We start from the raw sequence: 20,862 nt of genomic DNA on the forward strand, positions 1-20,862 counted from the left end.
TTACAAAAGCCAGAATCTGGAAAAAACCGAGTGCCTAAGAACAGATGACTGGTTAAGGAAACTTTGGTACATCTATACAATGGAATACTATGCAGATGTTAGAAAAATATTGAAAAAAGTCATGAACTTTGCATATAAGTGGATCAACATGGAAAGTATCATGCTAAGTGAAATGAGCCAGAAAGAGAGGGACAGACATAGAAAGATTGCACTCATCTGTGGAATATAAAATGGCAGAGTAGGAGACTAATACCCAAGAACAGTAGTTTATAATACCAGGGGGTTGTATCCATGGCTTGGAAGCTGGCCTCACACGCTGGGGGAAAGGCAGCCCAGATAGAGAAGGGAACACCAAGTAAAATGTGATTGGAAATCCCGAGCGGGGAGGGAGATGCACGCTGAAAGTAGACTAGAGACTGCACATGATGGCCACTCAATACCTCTATTGCAAACCACGACACCCAAAAGGAGAGAGAGAGAGAGGACAAATTGGAATGCTCTGCCACAGAAGCGGAGTGGGGTGGGGGGGATGGGATGGGGGTGGGAGGGATACTGGGTTCATAAGTGGTGGAGAATGGACACTGGTGGAGGGATGGGCTCTCGAACATTGCATGAGGGTAAAAAAAGCACGAAAATGTGTGAATCTGTAACTGCCCTCACTGTGACTCACTAATTAAAAAAATCAATAAATTATAAAAAAAAAACCCTCCAGGTGACATAACTGTGTAGTTATGTTTGGGAACTGCTGGAAAAAAGATTAAAATCCAAGCTAGTTAAAGAAAGCATTTCTCAGGAGACAAAAAGTAGTGCTTGCATAGCCATTTGACATAAGAAAACATGAGAGGGAATGGAGGGAGAGACACTTGGAGTGGAAAATTAGTAGAGGTTGTTAATCTATTATTCACAGCTGGGAATGTTAAGAGCCCTGAAAAAGAAAAAGTTGTCATGACTTAATGTGGTGACAAAAGCTAATCCACACTGAACATATTTAATGGGAAATCCTGAGGCATTTTCTAGCCTTCTTGGATCCCATGTGATACAATTCATTTTACATTTCATTGTACAAGTACTCAAGTGCTTGGTTGCAAGTGGTTGCTTGCGTCTTGCTGTGAATATGCCAATGAGAGGGTCTCTTCTGGGAATGTTGGAAATGTTAAACTCTGAAGCACATCCAGCCTCCAGTGCCACATTCCAACAGGGAAGCATTGTGCTAGGGGAGGTCTGGGTAATGCACCTCTTATCAGATCCAGAGCTATGTCTTTCTTCCCATCACTGTGGCAGTGGTTCAGCACTCACGTTAGAGAGGCCACCCCCAGTATGTGGCTCTCTGCCCAGGACGTTTATTTGTGCCTCTTCCATGGGGCTGATTACATTTCAGGAAAGGGAAACCAATATGTGCCAACAACATAAGTAGATGGGAAATAATCATTGTCCATGCACTCTTCCATTTAACAACTACCCCACATGTAATGACTTGAAGTGAGGCTGAAGAGATAGTACAAGGCCACTTGTCTTGTACACAGTTGACCCAGGTTCCATTCGTGGTATTACATATGGTCCCCCAAGCCCCATCCGAAGTGATCCCTGAGTACATAACCTGGAGTAAACCCTGAGCACAGATAGATGTGTCCCAGAAATAAACAAAAACAAAACAAAACATCACACAGTTCCCTTTTGTTAAGAACTGAAGAGCATCTTAGCCAGGTGGCTCTGTTAAGATCTCTTAGGAAGTTATTGTCACAGCTAACCGGGCCAAGACCTCAGTCAACTGAAGTATGATTTGTGTTAGAGTACAGAACTTTTTCTTTTGTTATGTGGGGGGTTTTTAGTTTGGGAAAACAAAGTTTGGGGACACACCTGGCAGTATTCAAGGCACCTCATGGTGTCAGAGATTGAACCCAGGACCTTTATCCATTCATCAGTTGCTGGACATTTGGATTATTTCCATTTCTTGACTATTGTACTAAGAGCTGCAATGAGTGTATATGTCTTTCCAAGTCAATGTTTTTGTATTTCAAGGGTAGATGCCAAGAAGTGGAATTCCTCCACTGAGGCAGACACATGGAAACTAGACTATTCCACATCCTGCCTACATTTAAAAAACAAAGCTTTTGCATCCTTCCTAAACTACAGATGTTCAGGGAGTGTAGTTGAATGATCTCATTTACTTTGTGTAAAAATCAAATCAACTGTCCCCCACCCCCAAATTTAAGTTTCTTCTAAATTAAACTATGGAGATTTTTTGTTTGATTCCTTGGGGGGGGCACACCCAAGAGTGCTCAGGGTTCTTTCTGGCTCTGCAATCAGGGATCACTCCTAGTGGGGCTTTGGGGACTCCTATGCAGTGCCAGGGATTGAACCTTAGCTGCATGCAAGGTAAGTGCTTTAACCCCATATTATCTCTCAGGCCCTAAACTATGAAGTTTATCTTGGCTTTCTCATTTCTCACTCATCGTCTTCTTGGCTTTCCAGTGAAAGAATGCTGGTGCTTGGTTATCTAAACCCCCTGTCTGTCCCCCAAGAATCCTGAAAAAGATGGAGTTATTATCCAATATTTCCCTTTTCTGGGGTAATTCTATTTTGAACCTGATTAGAGAAGGCAATCCTGAAACACTTCCAAAGAGTATTTCAGAAAGCTGAAGGAGGGGTGTTCGAGTGGGTTTTGCATGCGTCATTTCCCTCCTCATTTTCTTCCTGCCTCTGAGATACCTCAGGCCTTCCCCAGTTTCTCTTGAATGAGGACACCATTGGTAAGAGACTGTTTTCTTTGTAAGTGAAGACATGTTTTACTGCATTCAACAAATACCTGTGACAACATGAAAGGGGAAGTCCTGAATGGAGTGGTACTGCTAGATAATCTACCTTATTCAAAATGTTTAAGAAGAGTATAAAATTTTATGTAATGTGGCCCATTGTTATTAAATTGTTATTATTGAGTTTCTGTACAATCATTTATCACACGTGTGCTCACTCATCACTTTTATTTTTTTCCAGTTCTCTTTTCTCCCTATATAATCTTCAGCTGCAACATTGCCGACAATGAGCATATTCAGAGCACAGACTCCCAAGGGTAGAGGAAATAATTGTCTTGTCATTACTCTGTGATATTCCTAGGTGTCTTTAGGTCTCATAGAATCAGTTCAACCCTACCAGAGAATCTCCCTTTGAATGGCATTTGGGAAAAGCCCAGTCGTAAAGCTGCCTGGGAAAGACTACCCCTCTCCATAAGGAATGAAGTCCCAGCATCTAGCACATAGCTACTTTGGCCTTTTTAAAAATGAATACAAATTAGATTCATTTTGATAGCAAATCTTTTTTAACCTTGAATTCCCATGTACCCCCATTTCAAGTGTCACTAGCAGGCCGGAGATCATGTGGAGAGTAAGGTGCTTGCATTGCAGGCTGACCCTGGCTTTATACCGCCCCTCAAGCATTGCTAGGTACAGCCCTGGAGGTACAGCCCTGAGCACCACTGCAGTGACCAGGTAATCCCTGACACTGCCAGCTCAAGTCATACTCCAACATAGGAACTTGCATTGAACCACCTCCCTGAAGGCTGAGAATTACCAGGAAGGCCCTCAGGGCCTCCTGAGCACTACTCAGGAGATAATAAGTCAATAAATGAAACAAACACATAAATAAAGAAAATGTTGTTAGTGTGCCAGGGAGGCAGCTTAGAGGTCTAGGGTGCATGCTTTATATGCGGGAGCCTCAAATTTAATCCCTAGCATCAGATGGCCCCTAGATCACTCCTGGGAAAGGGTCCAGGCCACTGCTGGGTGTGGCCCCCAAAACCAATGAATAAGAAAATAATAATCTACTGTAAGCTGCAAGACCCCTCCAGACTCACCATCTCCAAGCATTGAACCCACACATGTAAACACACACACACAAACACACAAACACACACACACACACTCATTCACTCACACTCTTCTAAACTTAAACAGGGTGTATCCTGCAGTGGATTATTCTTGCTTATATTGGAATTTTTAGCAAACATGTATTTCTCTCTCTCTCTCTCTCTCTCTCTCTCTCTCTCTCTATCTATCTATCTATCTATCTACCTTTCTATCTCTCCCCTTTTTCTGTCCCTGTTTTTGAAGGGAATATCTACACAAAGTGTGGGGATGAGGAAAGTAAGGTCAAGCAAAAATCTAAACAAATGAGCAGGTTTAAGAAACATCGAATTTTGCAGACTATCTTGTCTGCATCCTGCTTGACATAGAAGGCAAAGAGTCAATTTACTTTAATCTGGTGCTTTATCCTGAACAATTGTTATGACCTTGTCAGGCTTCGAGGGAACACTGGTTGTATTTGAGCAAAGGTTCAATTATAATAGGAATACCGATTTCAGCTTTCTAATATAAGCCATAATCTTTGAGGGATAATGCTTACTGTCTTTTCCATGGTTTTATTTATTTATTTATTCATTCATTTATTTATTTATTTATTTTGCTTTCTGGGTCACACCCGGTGATGCACAGGGTTCACTCCTGGCTCTGTACTCAGGAATTACCCCTGGCGTGCTCAGGGGACCATATGGAATGGTGGGGATCGAACCCGGGGTGGCCTTGTGCAAGGTAAATGCCCTACCCGCTATGCTATCACTCCAGCCCCATAATTCTTGTTTTAATAATTTATTATGTGTATTTCCAAGTGTCATATATTTGTGGAAAAGATGTCAGAGATCAAACTCAGGGTCTCAGTGGTCCAGAGCAGGTCTAGAGGGTAAGAACTAGTCTTGTGATACACCAGCGTTTCTTCTATCCTTGACACTGTGGTTCCTCTGAATACTACCAGGGTTCACTCCTGAGTACCACAGGGCATGGCCTTCCCTCATTCCACCCCCTCCAAGACCCAATTGTAGTTATATTCTTAAGATCCTTTCCTATGTCATAAATACTAGTGTATACATTCTGGTAATTCTCTTTGTTTTGTTGCCATACCTAGTGGTGCTCAGGATTTACTCCTGGGTCTGCACTCAGGGATCACTACAGGAGGGTTTAGGGAACCATAAGGGGTGCTTAGCTCCAACTCAGGTAGACCACATATAAGCAAGCAGCCTACCTGCTGCTATACTATTGCTACAGCTCTTCTAATTTCTTTTTAAAATCTGTGTAAGTCATATAATTTCAACCTAAAATTCCTATGCAGAGATTTTTTCATGTTATTAAAATAAAACAAAAAGCAGGAGTGGCAGTAAATTTAGCTCTAATTGCAATATCTCTTAATTTGGTTGCACATCTAAAAAACAAAGCATTGCTTTTGATAGCTACATTTTTCTCACTCTAATCTGATGTTTTTCCCCTATCTTATTAGATGCAGAGAGAGCTGGCAGCTGTCATTGCTCTGAAAGCAAGGAAGTCTGGTAAGTGTCTTTTCCATGGGTCTGAAAGAAAGTTCTAATTCTTTGTGGATATTTCATATGACAAGCTAGTGGATGTATCTCAGGAACCCTTGGTGTTGAATGAAGAAAAATATCAGTTTGATTTTAAAGTCATTTGTTCTGTCATTGAAATGGCACGGGGTATTTTATCTAGTTCTTTATAATACCACTGCCTTGCTTGCTTTAGATTTCAAAGAAAGGCGAAAATAAAAATTTTATAAAATGTAGACCAGGCAATATAAAACAAAAAGACAGTGTATAGTGAACAAGAGGAAGCCAATCCTGTTCTATATCTAGGCTAATTATACCAGAGTAAATAATATAAGGGTGGTCTTTTTTTTAAGTATATAGCTATCTTTTATCTTGACATAGATGCATCTAAATCTAATTTGTCTACTGGCATTTAAAAGCAAGGATTTTTCATAGCACGTTCTAGTGGGCCTGATTTCTAATAACCTGTAGGAAACGATCTGTGCAAGTGATATGTGGAAAGGAAAGGGGAGCTTTCAGATACATTTGCAGGAGAGAAAGCTGTACTCAGTTGAAATTCAATATGAAATAGAGACTCACTCAAGTAGAAAAACACTTGCTTAGAAAGGAGGTGTGGCAGAGACATCCTGCGTGGTTCCGGAGGAGGAAGTTGGTGCTGAATGGAATGACAATCAGATGGGAGGTACCTCCTGGATGTTGCTGACCTATACAATAAGCCTTTTTGGGTGAAAACATTGTAAAAAAGATTAGAGCTGACAAAATATGAAGAAATAAATGGAAATGCTTTGAGACTAGAAACCGTACGTGCTTAAGATCTTGCCTTTTACATTTTGAAGCCAATGTAAGTTAGCACAGATGAATTTGTTGTTGCTGTTATTAATTTGATGCAGAGGATACAGAAGCCATATGCGAAAAGGGTGATGGAGAGGACGTTGCAAAGAACAGTGATTTTGACCCACAGGGAATTGAGAGGGTGCTACAAATAGGCCTCTGTAGAGAACTGCATCAGTAAATTTGCAGAGATGGAGACCAAGATGGAAAAATGATCTCAACATAAAACTCCTAGAATGGAGGATTGGAGAGACTTTGTGGGAATGCTGATCTTGAGTCTTGCAGTTATATGGAGGCAAAATTAAGTCTGCACAAGCTGGAACTTACAGAAAGATTTTTGCTCAAGGAAATAGTAATCGTATCATTGCTGGGGGGAACAAAAAGCAATTAAGTACAGAGAGACTAGAAAGAGGGTTGTGTCTGGGAGAGCCTCTGAGCAAACACCTGAGGCCACTGAGGACCAGCTCTCACTTATATTCAGGCAGGAGCACTGTAGAAGTGAGCTGAGAAGGGTTGGGTGCATGAACAAGGTGGAAAGGAGGGGGTGGGATGTCAGGCTAACCAGTTTAAACCTTTCCAGAGGTGACAGGAAATGTAGAGGACTAAGGAAGACACACACCTCTCACTGTAGACTGTGCAAAGCGAAAGATTGACATGGAGTCAGCATCTTACTCCTTGGTGTGATTTCTGAGATCAGCATGTCGGTTTCATTATTTATCTCATCTGTGAAGTTTGAGCGCGAATGGAACTTTTGCCACTTCTCCAGGACAGAGTAAAATAGTCTCATATACAGACATTAATGATGGAGATATAAATTCATAGTTTTTCAGGAAAGTCATTTTTTAAAGCCTTTCTAGTATCCCTACTTTATAATCCAGTCACTCTGTGACAGTGGGTCCAGCTGTCATGTTTTGAAATGCAGACAGAAATCTATCAGTTACATTGATTTGTAGCAATAAGAGATTCCTTCAGTCCTTATAATAAAGAAATGGCAAGATGGATAGTTTAATATAATGGAATATGTTAAAGCTTTTAAAATATATTAAAGAATTAATATAATAAAATGTTCAATGATAAAATGATATGCAATGAGCATATGTTGCTTCTCATTTTCATAATGGAAATGGCTTCATTTATTTTTTTCTTACTGTTACAACATGCTCACTGAAAAAAAGACTTTTGTAATTCATGAATGTGCAAACAAGAAACTGAAAAACTACCCATTGTCTCAGCCACAGAGACAACCACTAATACTATTTTCTTGTGTATATTTCTAGACATTTCTCTTAATTTGTAGATATCATATAGTATTATGTATCTTAATAAGTAGATTTTATAAAGTAGAATCATTTTTTGAAATAGTTTGTTTACATGTAACTTGAGGGCTGGAGTGATAGCACAGTGGGTACAGCGCTTGCCTTGCACTCGGCCAACCCAGGTCCGATTCCTCTGACCCTCTCAGAGAGCCCGGCAAGCTACCAAGAGTATCTAGCCCACACAGCAGAGCCTGGAAAGCTACCCATGGTGTATTTGATATGCCAAAACAGTAACAAGTCTCACAATGGAGATGTTACTGGTGCCCGCTCGAGAAATCAATGAGCAACGGGGTGACAGTGACATGTAGCTTGAAATAGTTAGTTTACATATAGTTATAAGAAATTACACAGAGATCCCATGGTCTATTTACTCTGTTCTGAACAATAATATCATAATGAGGTTATATGTAATACCAATTATAATACAGTATCATAATCAGGTTATTGACATTGATCGAAAATGTTCTTCAGCCACCATAAAAGATCCCTCATGTTTTTCCTTCATGGCTGTAACAACTTTCCTCCTACCCTCACTCATATCTTCTCTTTGATTTGTTTCTTTTTCCTCAAAAACAAGGTATCACTGAACCATGTAATATTGAAAGTTTCACTAGTTATATACTCAAAATTCACTACTCAGGTAGTGAGTACATCAATAATTCTTTCCTTTTAATTGCCAAATAATATTCTGTCATATGAAAACACAACAGGATCTATTAGCTTCCAATCACTGAAGGATATTTGGATTATTTCTAGTTTAGGGCTAACACTGCATTCACAAAATTCACATGCAGCTTTTGTATGAACATAAGTCTTCGTTTATCTGGAATAAATGCTCAGAAATACAATTTTGGGGTTGTTTGGTATCTCAGTGCTTATCTTTTTAGAAACTTTTCCCCATAATGACTGCACTATTTTCATACTCACTAGCCACTTTTCAAGAATAAAATGTTTATTTAAGCTTTTATTATTGAGGCACACAAAATTTTTATTGGGGCACAATAAAATAGTATTATTGAGATAATGATTTATAGTAATATTAATATTTATGCTTATGTTTTAGGTATACAGGCTGGAGCGATAGCACAGTGGATAGGACGTTTGCCTTGCACGTGGCCAACCCAGGTTCAATTCTTCCGTCCCTCTCAGAGAGCCCGGCAAGCTACCGAGAGAGTATATAGCCCTCACGGCAGAGCTTGGCAAGCTACCCATGGTGTATTCAATATGCCAAAACCAGTAACAACAAGTCACACAATGGAGACGTTACTGGTGCCTGCTCTAGCAAATTGATGAGCAACGGGATGATAGTGATACAGTGATACAGTGATACTTTAGGTATACAGTATTATTACCACACCTACCCCCAAAGTGCAAATAATCATTTAGCCCCACAAGTTTCTGAGATGTGGGCCATTAGGTGATTTCATCATTGTGCAAATATCAAATTGTAATAACAGACCAAGGACCTCATTCGTATTGCCTGCTGCACACCCCAATTATATAATAGGGCCTCTTGGGATCAATATTGTATGTGTGGTTCTTTGTTGACTGAAACATTGTTGAGCATCATGTGACAATATAAGTGACCAGTGTTCTCTGTGTTCTTGTCAACATTTGATATTGTCACTATTTTTGATTTTGTTAAAAAATTTTTAGCTATTCTAATAGATGTATAGTGATTTCTCACTTATATTTAACTGGGGGTAGGGGAGTTTGGGCAACACCCAGTGGTGTTTAGGGCTTATTCTGGGCTGGTGCTTAGGAATTATTCCTGGCAGTACTTAGGGGACCCTGTGGCACGCCAGGCATCTAACCCTGGTTAGCCGTGTGCAAGGCAAACACTCTACCAGCTATCGTATCTCTCTGATCCAATGTATATTTTTGATCGCAGCCTTTTGGATATGCAGTGGAAATATTCTCCCAGTCTATAGCTTGTCTTTTAATTTTTCTTTTTTAAAAGTCTCCACCAGTCTTAAATTTTGGTAAGGTCCATGTAATTTTTTTACTGTGTCATGTCTCTGGCTAGCCTTGGATCTCAAAAATTTTCTCAACAGGATTATTTGTTGGAAAGTTCATCTTGCTCCCATCTTGCTTGAGTTGCCTTAACACCTTTGGTCAGAAATGAGTTTGGTGTCCCCACCTGGGTGTGCTTCTGGGTTCCAGTCCATTCAACAGATTCCGTAATTACCACTACTACCACCACCATGATTGCTGTAGTGTACAAGATTCACTCTCTATGGATTTAGTTTTATGCTAACAACATAAACTAGTATTTTTTCTATAAGCTATAGAGTCTCCATCAGTCACTGTCACAGTCATCCCATTGCTCATTGATTTGCTCGAGAGGGCACCAGTAATGTTTCATTGTGAGACTTATTGTTACTGATTTGGCATATCAAATACGCCATAGGGAGCTTGCCAGGCTCTGCTGTGCAGGCAGGATACTCTCAGTAGCTTGCCGGGCTCTCCAAGAGTGGCGGAAAAATCGAACACAGGTCGGCCACGTGCAAGGCGAAAACCCTACTGCTGTGCTATTGCTCCAGCCCTCAGAGTCTCCATACATTTGTTTTATACTGGAACACCTGTCTGTTTCACCCTAGACTCTCACCAGTCTAGAATTGGCACTGAGAGTGGATGGAAAATAACAGTGCTGTGTACTTGAGAACCCAGGTCAGAAGCATCTGTGAGTTCATTACTCATTGTGTTTATTCAAGCCATTATCAAATTCTTTCTGTTGTTTTTTTTTTTGGGGGGGGCACACCTAACATTGTTCAAGACTTACTCCCAGCTCTGTGCTCAGGGATCACTCCTGGTGGGGCTCAGAGGGCCATATGGCTGCTCAGAGTTGAACCTGGGACAGCTGTATGCAAGGCAGCGCCCTGCCCACTGTGCTACCATTTTAGCCTACTCTATCAAATTCTAATTGAACACCTACTCTATACTGGGTTCAGTGTAAGGATATGTGGTGTGCAAGTACAGATAGAGCTGGTCTGTTTTTAAATCACAACATGTTTCATAAATACTTTTAATTAATAAAATTATCACAATGTAGTTTGGAAATAAGACACAGCACTGTTACTGTAGCTATAACTCGAGTTCCACTTGCAGAATGGTCCTTTCTGTGCGTGCTGGTTGCTAATAAATTTAAAAATAAAAACTATTTTGAGAGCGGGGTAAGAGTGCAACAGGACAGGAGCACATGCTTTGCATGCGAGTGCCCCAGGCTTTATCTCCAATACTGCTTGGTCCCCAGAGCACCATACCAGGAGTAATGCCTAAGCACTGATAAATGTGACCCCCAAACAAAAAAGCAACTATTTTGAGTGTTTTTGTTTGGGGGTCACAGCTGGCTGTGCTCAGGGATTACTCCTGGTAATCGATCTATCTAACTAACTAACTAACTAACTACAAGTGGTCTGGGAATCAAACCCAGGTTGGTTCACACTGAGCAAGAGTCTGACCAACTATTCCTGCCCTGACCCGGCTGTTTCTGCGGCTTTTTAAAGAAAGAAGAAAAAGAACCTAGCATACATCTAATAAAAACAGTATTAAAATGATAGTTGGTACATCTGGGACTAGAGAGGAGGAATCGATTACTCTGATATGTATGGCTTGCAGTAAAACTATTAATTAGGGCCCAGGTGGCCTTACCAGATTTATGTCTCATGGTGAAGGGTTATTAAAACAAGAATTCATATGAAGAAAAAGTTTTGGGTTACAAGCAGAAATAAAAGTTTCTGCCAATCAATAGCTTATATAAACGATTAAAGGTCCTAGCTTACTTTTTAAAAAATCCATTTAGCTGTAATTTTCTAAGAGGCCATTAGAATGTACCTTCAAATGATTTTCTCCTCTAAATGCTAATCTTAGTGAAGGTGAATAGCATTTCAGGACTTCACGTGATTTACAAAAAACTTGTTCATCCCTTTGTGGTGAGCTGCTTTTTCTGCCGGCCAATGTTTGCCAATAAAAGTCTCGGGAGAGAAATTTCTTCCCTTTTCCAGGGTCTCCACAATCAAAGCATTTCCAGCCTTCATTCTCTTCAGACCCAAAAGGGGCTTTTCTCTCTGGAAAGCCAGAAATCTCTTATCGGTAAATCTTTTTATATTTCCTCCTCTCCGCTTCACCAGAGCTAGTTAAGCACTACAAACTAAGCATCCAGGCTACTAAAGCTGAGAAAAGAAAGAAGGGATTCTGTCTATGCTTTGTTTATGCCATCAAGCATTTAGCTGTGATCCCAGTTTGGGGGTAGAAGGTAGGGCCTTCAAGAGCCCTTCCAGCTCTCATGTTTCATTAGAGCAGTGAATATTTTCAATTAATGACCCTCATGATCCCAACTAGAGTCAGACAAGCTTGGGAATATTCTATTCAGCATTTGTGTATGCAACCATGGAAAACAAACAGCAAGCCCCAAAGACAGTGCATTGACTCAGGAGATCTATGGAGTTCATCGATCTTAACAGAGAGAAAGAGCCACCTCTCTCTACCCCCACCAGTCTTTGCCAGAGGCCCGCCAAAAGCCTGGGAGGGGGAAATGTGGGGAGGGGGCATGCCCACCTCTGGAGCAGGAGGGCAGGACTGGGTGAGGACGAGAGGTAGCCCCTCTAAACACATGGACCCTCAACAAAGCCAGCAGCAAGAGATTGCTTACTGGGTAGGAGCAAGTGCCTATGTTGACCATGGGTAGCATTTTTGTACCAATAAAAGAGGAAAGGTGTGCTTGAGACTGGAAGCTGAGGCCCTGACGCAGAGCTGCATTGTCTGAACGCAGCCTCTGGCCTCTCCGACGCATCTGCACCCACTAATGATCTTCTGGGTTCTGAGGGTAAAGAAATGGCTGCTGGGGCAAGAGACGCTTGCCTTGCAGACTGCTGACTTGGGTTTGATCCCTGGGACCACATATGAGCCGCCCCTGAGTCTCACCAGGAGTCATCCCTGAGCACAGAGCCAGGAAGAAGCCCTGAGCACTTCTGGGTGTGCCGCCCCACCCCTCCGCCTCGCAAACCAACAAAAAGCTTGTTTGAGAAAGCATTGTCGTGTTTGTCCCCCACCCCATCCCCTGCCGCTTGCACCAACCCCTCTGCTGCTCCAGGATGATTCAGCCACAATACTTGGTCTCCCTGTGGTCGGAAGCAAATCGCACTGAGCAGAAGCCCCGAGAGGAGAATCCCTCCTGGTGCTGGCCAGCAGCAGAAGGTCCAGGTGTCCCCTCAGCATTTCACCTTCTGGAATTTTCACAGTCTAGGGAGGCCCGTCATGGATGTCAGTGTGGGTATCAGTCTTGGCTTTCTCTAAGAAAACTCAACCTAGAATTAGGATGTGTATCTTCATGGGACCCACAGCTCTCCTTATAGTCCCCTAGGACCACAGGATGCTGAGTCTGTGACCCTGAGCACAGACCCCGGAGTAAGCCCTGAGCACTGCCAGGTTGGGCCCCTAGTCCACCCATCCCTCTAAGATTCCTGTGTGCCAAGACATTTCTTGTGTAGCTTAAGGTGGTCTAGCCTATTGTGTTGAGTCTTAGCTTCTTCTTCTTTTTTTTCTTTGCTTTCTGGGTCACACCCGGCTATGCTCAGATGTTACTCCTGGGCTCTGCACTCAGGAATTACTCCTGGCGGTGCTTGGGGGACCATATGGGATGCTGGGAATCGAACATGGGTTGGCCTCATGCAAGGCAAATGCCCTACCCGCTGTGCTATCACTCCAGCCCCGAGTCTTAGCTTCTTATAAACTTATTTTGGGGAGAATTTGCCAAGCCATCCCCACGGCCCATGCCAGGTGATCTCAACCAAGCCAGGCCCTACAGTTGAGTGCTTGGGCCCGAGGACAAGGGGCCGCTCAGGCGGCCATGGCCCTGGGACCATGGCAGCCATGTTGTTGGTACTCAGGCTTAAAGGGCCACAGTGAGCAGTGATGAGGACTGAGGTGCCAGACTCCGGCCCGGACCCTGCTTCGCTAAGCTCTCCCCCACCACTGAACACTTTCTATAGCTGCCACACAGGAGAGAGAAGCTGGTCCCAAAATGATCAATAAATTGGTGGGCTGCTTCCCTCAGTTTTTTTCGAGAAAACTAAACAAAGGTTTCTGAGTCAGGATTTGGTTTGAGGAGAAGACAAGTGAATGATGCCGGTGGGAGTCCAGGGTGACTTGTGTGAAGTGGGGAGGAGAGAGACAGCAGAGAGAGAAGGAAGGGACTCTGCCGCTTTCTCTCTATCCACCTCTGCCACCTGAGAAAGAAGCAGGAAATCTAGAACTGTGCGCCTTGCTCCTTGCAGGAAAGGAAAGTCAGGCCTAGACCTCCCCGAGGCCTGTTGGGTCCCTGCCTTTTCCTCACAGAAAGAGTTTTGGAGGAAAGAAGCAGTGAAGTATGTTTGGAAGTTTTGAGGATGGAGAGAGAGAGACAGAGACAGACAGACAGACAGAGACAGACAGAGACAGACAGAGACAGAGAGAGGAGAGAGAGACAGAGAAAGGAGAGAGAGAGATAGAGTAGAGAGAGAAGAGAGAATGTGCTGGAGAGAATGTGGGCTTCTCCAGAGTGGAGAGGGAGCCCCGGTAGACATCCCATCATTAGATGTGACAGTATGAAAGTACAGGTCCCGGATGACACCTGTGCTCTGGCAGCACATGGTCTCGGGTAGCACATGCACACGTGCTTCATTTGTTCCCGCTGGCTTTTATAGGGTTTCTCCCAAGCTGCCCACCCCACAAGGGGCTTTCTACCTTGCTAAGAGTCCATTGCTAGGACGGTTCCCAAAGGGGTAGAGTTGGGAGTAGTTGAGGGTCTTCTTTGATATTCCTTCCTGGTCTTTGTTCCTGCTGAAGCTTCTCTCCACGAGGGTCCAGCCTTCTCTGGGTCTGTGCAGGCACCACGTTAAGGTCTTAGAGGCTTTAACCCCTCTGTCCACTTGGTGGGTTTTTGCAGCCTTGGGGCTATTGATTTTATTCCTTCCCAAGAACTGCCATGCTGGGTGGGGGTGAGGGTCCTTCCCTACTTGCCTGCCTGCTTCAGTAGGAACAACAGCCTCTGCCTGCCCTGATAAGGTTTGGTTTTATTGGCTTTTGTTCGTTTGCTTTTCAATTTTGAATTCAGCCCTTTTCTGGTTTCAGTAGTTGCTCATAAATTAAAAGCCAGCAAAGACAGTCTCCCGTGCTGTCTCAGTGTCCTATTTTTCAGGTTCTCTGCTCTTGTTTTTTATGAAAAATAGTTAAATGTTCAGAAAACTAAAAGCTGTAATGACATTCTTGTGAGTGGCTTCCCCTGGTCTGAACGCTCTCATGATAACTATGTTATTAGTGCTAAAAAACACTTGCTAATAATGATGGGGTCTGCTGGCTTTATTTTAGGCAATCAAGACATTCAGCGTATTTTCAGTATGATTTTCCACTGCTTCAAATTTCCCAAGTCTTTCACAGCTGATCCTCAAAGAACTTAGCTTGCCCTCTCAGAATAGGCATTGCCAAGGGATTGCTTTTGTCTTTTCTCTTTTGCTTCCTCCTGGCGGCTGCGCTGGTGAGTTGCCCTTGCTCGCCTCACGGCCTGCAAGGATCCACACTGCTCAGTGAAGCCCACCAAACAAGTCTTCTAGCACTTGTCAACCAAGAGGGAAGAAGTAGTGTGTGTTTGCCCCTAAAATAATCAACACAGCTTTCAGGTCTTTTTGATTGATTGATGACCCGAAGTTTTCCCTAGAAGAGAGAGCTTTGCCTAATACTAAGCCAACTGTGAAAGCTTGTAAACCCTCCCCTCCTCTGGCACAATAATAACTCCTTGTTCTAACATTTCCAGGGACTGTTCTGTGCCTCCTTGCCGACAGATTTTGTACATTCACATTCTATCTCTACCAGTGCATGTTCTTATTGAACAGTGATCAATTCAGGGGTTGACAGCTTGTATCTTACTTTGCTGTTTAATGGCATCAAACCACGATAAGAGTTCTTAAAACAGTCTGTCTCCACTCAGGCTAAAGTTAAAGGATGATCGAAAATATGGAATTCTTATAATCAAGAAGAGAATGGTAACATCTAGGAGCAATTGAAAATGCAGGCAGCAGCAGATGCTTTGTAAATTTTTCCTCGCCCCATGGGGGATACAAAGAAAATTGCTTTTGGGGGAAAAAAAGAAAAAAAGGAAGAAAAACCCCCTGTGACACTGTCTTTTGTAATTAGAGCTATTAGGTTGAAATGATAAATAACCACTCAATGGCACACTATAAAGAAATCACCCTTTGCCCAATTGTTCCTGAATTGCTGTGAGATCTGAGAGTTAACGGTTGGACTCTGACCTACAGGGTTGCTTCAAAGTTAGGAAACTGAAAGCAAGGCAACAATATTTTCCTTTTCATTCTTCAACAAAGTCGTGTCCCTAAGTCCTGTCCGTTAAGATAGTAAAAGGGGCTGAAGCAGTAGCACAGCAGGTAGGGCATTTGCCTTGCACATGGCCGATCTGGGTTCCATTCCCAGCATCGTCCCCTGAGCATCACCAGGAGTAATTCCTGACTGCAGAGCCAGGAGTAACCCCTGTGCATCGCCAGGTGTGACCCAAAAAGCAAAAAAAAAAAAAAAAAAAAAAAAAAAGATAGTAAATGAAGGTAATTTGCCAGGAAAAAAAAAAGTTTTAGCCAGAGCATAATAATCTGGTGGATGCAAGTGATTGGAGGCTTTTGTGAAAACTCTCTGCAGGATGCCCCTTGGGGGGCTGTAATGCTTACAAGGCCCCCCAGGCAAAAGCGATTCTTTCTCTTGCTGAGATCTGGTCCCTCCTGGCAAGGAGCCCTGGTGTGTCTGAATATCCGCTGAATGCAACAGCTCAGGTGCTCCTCTCTCTTTGTGTGATCTGGGACAATGACCACACAGTTTGTCATTCAGGTGTCTACTGTTGTTGCCAGCGTTTTGTTAACAGTGTCCAGCCTGGAGGAAACAAGTTTTCCTGAGGCTTGGAGCAGGGTGGGTGATGGGGCTCAGGCGCCAAGAGGGAGAATCTGGTTTTTTCATGCTAGAATTGGACTTCGAGCATTGCTGCTCCTGGGACTGTATTTTTCTATGAGGAAACTTGATGAGTATAATGAGGGGACCCGGTGCACAAATTCAATATTAATTCAACACCCAAGGTCAAATAAAAGTTAATGACCATTTGCACACCAGAGATCTGAAACTCACATTTTATTTCTTTCTCATAATGACAAAAATAGAAGAGTAATTTATATTTAAATTGATTTAAATTTTAGAGCATAAACAGAGGTCTCTCTGCTACCCGCCCCCCCCACCCTTTTTTGTCTCTTGTCACTGAAACTTCCCGGTAGAGTCTGACTTTCATAAAAAATTATAAGTCCCATTCCATTCCAGTCCCCCAGTGTAGAAAGTTTGTGGAATTACAGTAGTTCCAGCCTTCTGGGTTAAGTGACAGCAAATCAGAAGTCAGTAATGCCATCAGGACCCCTATTTTTATTTTATTTTATTTTTGGTTTGGGGCCACTCCTGGCAGTGTTCAGGGCTTGCTCCTGATTGCAGTCAGGATTTGCTCCTGGTGGACTTGGAGGAACATAAAGTGTACCAGGGATCAAACCCTGGGCATGCATGTGCAAGTTAATACCTTACCCACTGCAGTAGGTTCCAGCTCCAACCCTTATTTTTAATGATGAAGTTTTGTATTCGTTGCCCTCATTAGCAGAGGGAGGCACCTAAGCTTGTGTTTAATGCACTGTTGACTGGACTGTGTCTCTCAAAGCCTGTGAGTTCCTTTGTTCTTGGTCTTCAGGTGAGTGAGGGCTGCTTCCCAGGTAGATCCATGTATGGTCTGTGCCACCTAGTGCCAGAGCTTATCCTGCAGGACTAGGATGCCCACCATACTGCCGCAATGGGATAAGCATCCACAGCAGATCCTGTCTCTGACTCATTTTGTGCATTTACACATAGGTTCACATTTGCAGGGGGATGTGTGGGTGATTGCCCACCAGGAGGGTTGGTCTGCCACTCATTTTTACAGGTTATAGTGCCATGATGACTTTTCTGTGTCCGGCTAAGATAACAGTTAAAGCCAAATGTGGATGTTTAAAATTATTAGCTTGTTTAAGGGAATAGTAAACAATGATGCTCTGATAATTAATTGGAAAGTGATATAAAGCTATAAAAACTGGGGCCAGAGAAATAGTACATTGGGTAGAGTGTCTACTTGCATGCAACTTTGTGAAAAACTTGAACCTGGGTTCGATTCTCCTGCATCCCATATGGCCCCCTGAACATCTCCGGGTGTGACCAACCCTCTCCCGCCCCCACCCACCCCCCCTGCTGCTGCCAAAAAATAAAACCCAAAAAACTAAGTAAATAAAAAGTCAAAATTATCTCTCTGTGGATAGAAAATACTCCTTTAGCATATGCTATTTCAGGAAGTTAGGAAGTTGTGCCACTGGATAAACAGAAACTCGGACCCAATGCAGCCGCTCTAGGTCTGAGGTCAGGCATTGACTTTCCAGTGGCCTGAAGGGCTGAATGACCCTCAGCCTCAGTTTCCTCTTGTCATAAAAGGACGAGTTCAGACTGTGATGATTGGAGGGTCTCTTGGGGCCTTCAGGTCAAATTCTCAGTCCCTTGTAACAGAAAGCTTCATTTCTCTGAGTCATGCGTTGTTCTCTGTTCATCAAGAATGTGTGCCCCACAGTTGCTGAGAATTTAATTCACTTTCTGAACTTTTTTCCTTCCCTCTTCTCTTTTCTTTGTGAAAAGCTACCTAAGGCCCTTCCCCCTACCCTCAACCCCAGGGAACATTTTCTGCTGTCATTTGTTTTGACAAGTAAGCTATCAAGGGAAATCTTTGTCTTCGCCATATGACCCAGCTATTGTCCATCATTCGTCACATTAAAGGTCTAATTGTATAAACAGCCGTGAAAATGGAGCAGTTCTCAGTAAAACTGGAAACGACAAGAACAGAATGTGTGCAACTGTGAGTAAAGAATGCAAAGGGCACGATGGGATTCGGCTGAATTCTAGCTGAGTGATGATGCTGTTATGATAAAAAGTATGATAAAAAGTAGAATTTACTTCAAATATTGTTCTTTCCATTTATGCAACACAGAAGCATTGGCGAGTTTCTAAATCAGATGTCTCTCTCAATACACAAACTGACTCTAGCTGTTTGCATTTTTATTTTCAGAAAGGCTCTGAAAGTCCTGTACATGTAGTTTAATACTGCATGCGGGGATTCAGACATGTTTTCCGAAGAAATCCATGAGAGATGCTTTTACCAGGAGTCAATGGGTGCAGTCATACATTACTTCTTTTGGTTTTGAGTTTCAACAATACGGGTTTTTTTTTTTCCTACTTTTTGGATCACGCCTGGCGACGCACAGGGTTACTCCTGGCTTTACATTCAGGAATTACTCCTGGCGATGCTCAGGGGCCCATATGGGATGCTGGGAATCAAACCCGGGTTGGCTGCTTGCAAGGCAAATGCCCTACCCGCTGTACTATTGTTCCAGTCCCTCAGCAATACATTTTGACTTAAGTATTTTATTTGGAAATGAGGACATGAATCTGGGTAGATTGTTTTGTATAAACATTCCTGGGCTTCCCAGTTAGCTCAGTGACAGATAGCACCTGCCTTGCAAGTCTGAGGCATGGTGCCACGTGCTCTGAGCCAGGTGCTGGCCATTCTTGCTTCCTGGAACCCCTTGACAGCTACAGTGTGTGCCATGTTGGGTCCAAGCAGCCAGCAGTGTGTGCATTCCACAGACTGGAGTTAGAGCACCCCAGTGCATCCCTGAAAGCAACAGCTCCAAGGGAGTCCCAACTCTCCATGGTTAAGTGCCTGAACACAGTCAAGTGTGTGTTCAGCCCACGGTCCCTGCAACAAGGATGCAAGGGAGGACAAGCCAATAGGTAAACAGGCATATATGTAAGCAAATAAACAACCCCAAATTTCTTTCTGAATAGCTGCGTCAAAAATCATCCTTAGAGTAAGAGTGGGGTTGCATGCATGCTTTGCTTGCAGGAGGCACCAATTTAATTCCCAATGCCACATGAACCTCTGGGCACAGAGTCAGGAGTAACCCTTAAGCACCGCCAGATGTGCTGTCCCTTCCCCCCAAATTTCCCCTTGACAAGAAGTATTTTGTGTTTTGTTTTCTAGCACTGTGATCTTCACTTTTAATGTGCAGAGCAGTTACCTGGAAGTGCTCAATTCCAGCCTTTCCCCCTGTGTCCCCCTCACCACTCCATTTCTGTGTGGGGAAAGGCTTAGGCAGCCGAGGGATTCACCAGCCTGGTTTCTCGGAGGATGGTGGCCCTGACAGACATATTCTGAAGTCCATGTGATCTTCATTCCCAAGGGAGTGGGCTGGAATTTTATGACGATCTGACAAACCAAACATGGAAGTAAGAAAGGGGCATCTCTACGTTTGCTCTTTACTCACTCAGTGGAGGCTTGCCTGACTTTTTAACGGTTTTTCTATGTGAACGGAGATTTTTCTCACGGGAATACTAACAGATTTACAAAGCTCTTACGGCATTGGCAGTAAAAGCTTTCTAAATGAAGAGAATTATTAGACCAGGTTTTATTTGGTGAGCAGAGGCAGGAATGAACAAACATTCTAACTGAAGTTGGTGTCCAGAGTTAGCAGGAACACATATTTGGGGAGTGGATTGCCGGGACTGAAAGGGGAAAGTGAGTTTAATCTTGCCCCCAGTTAAATGCCACTGAACCCAAACCATATCCTTGAAAATTACAGGCCAGTTCCTAGTTAACAGAAATAAAAAGGTCTTTCTGGTTCCCCTTCTTGGCCAAATGGTAGTGACTGACTAACCTTCCATCATTGACAATGCAAACATTTAATTAAACAAATATTTCATGGGAGATCTAAAATATCAACAGAGGAAGTTTACACTTTATCATGTTACTGCTTTCTGGCACCAGCATGACTCCCCAAGACCTCAGGTTGAGGGTATATTTATACCCTTTGCAAGAAACAGTTTTGAGAATCGTCACCTGACCGCAGCAGGGAAGAAAACCTGGTGGGGCTCATTGACGCCTTCACTTCCTTTGTGCTTATTTTCTTCACTTTGGTTTGCAGTTGTGCTTTTCTGGGCTTTAAAGGCCCATTTCGAGATCCTATATCTGAAGATGGAAAATACACACTCTTTGCTTCTGTCCAAAGAAGGTTGATTACAGCAAACACAAAATATTTCGATGAGTAGGGAATTAAGCTTAGCGGTGGCCAAGGACGCCTCCTGCTGACATTGGGGCTTGGGGGTGCCAGGCCAGGGTCCTGTGCTCCCTAGAGAGGTGTGTCCACCTGGTCTGAGAAAACAGTTGCAACCTCTGCCGTCAGTTTGGACCCCAGG

At 43.1% G+C, this 20,862-nt stretch overlaps 1 protein-coding gene across 1 annotated transcript in view; it reads left to right on the forward strand.

Annotated features, from left to right (window-relative positions):
• RAPGEF5 (Rap guanine nucleotide exchange factor 5) overlaps positions 1-20,862 on the forward strand; it is a 259,477-nt gene that overhangs the window by 98,061 nt on the left and 140,554 nt on the right. Inside the window, exon 7 of the mRNA XM_055124161.1 lies at positions 5,323-5,371. Coding sequence (XP_054980136.1) covers positions 5,323-5,371 — 49 coding nt within the window. The remainder of the gene's footprint in view (positions 1-5,322; positions 5,372-20,862) is intronic.

This window comes from Sorex araneus, chromosome 1 (assembly GCF_027595985.1).
Source record: "Sorex araneus isolate mSorAra2 chromosome 1, mSorAra2.pri, whole genome shotgun sequence".
NCBI classification, from domain to species: Eukaryota; Metazoa; Chordata; class Mammalia; order Eulipotyphla; family Soricidae; genus Sorex; species Sorex araneus.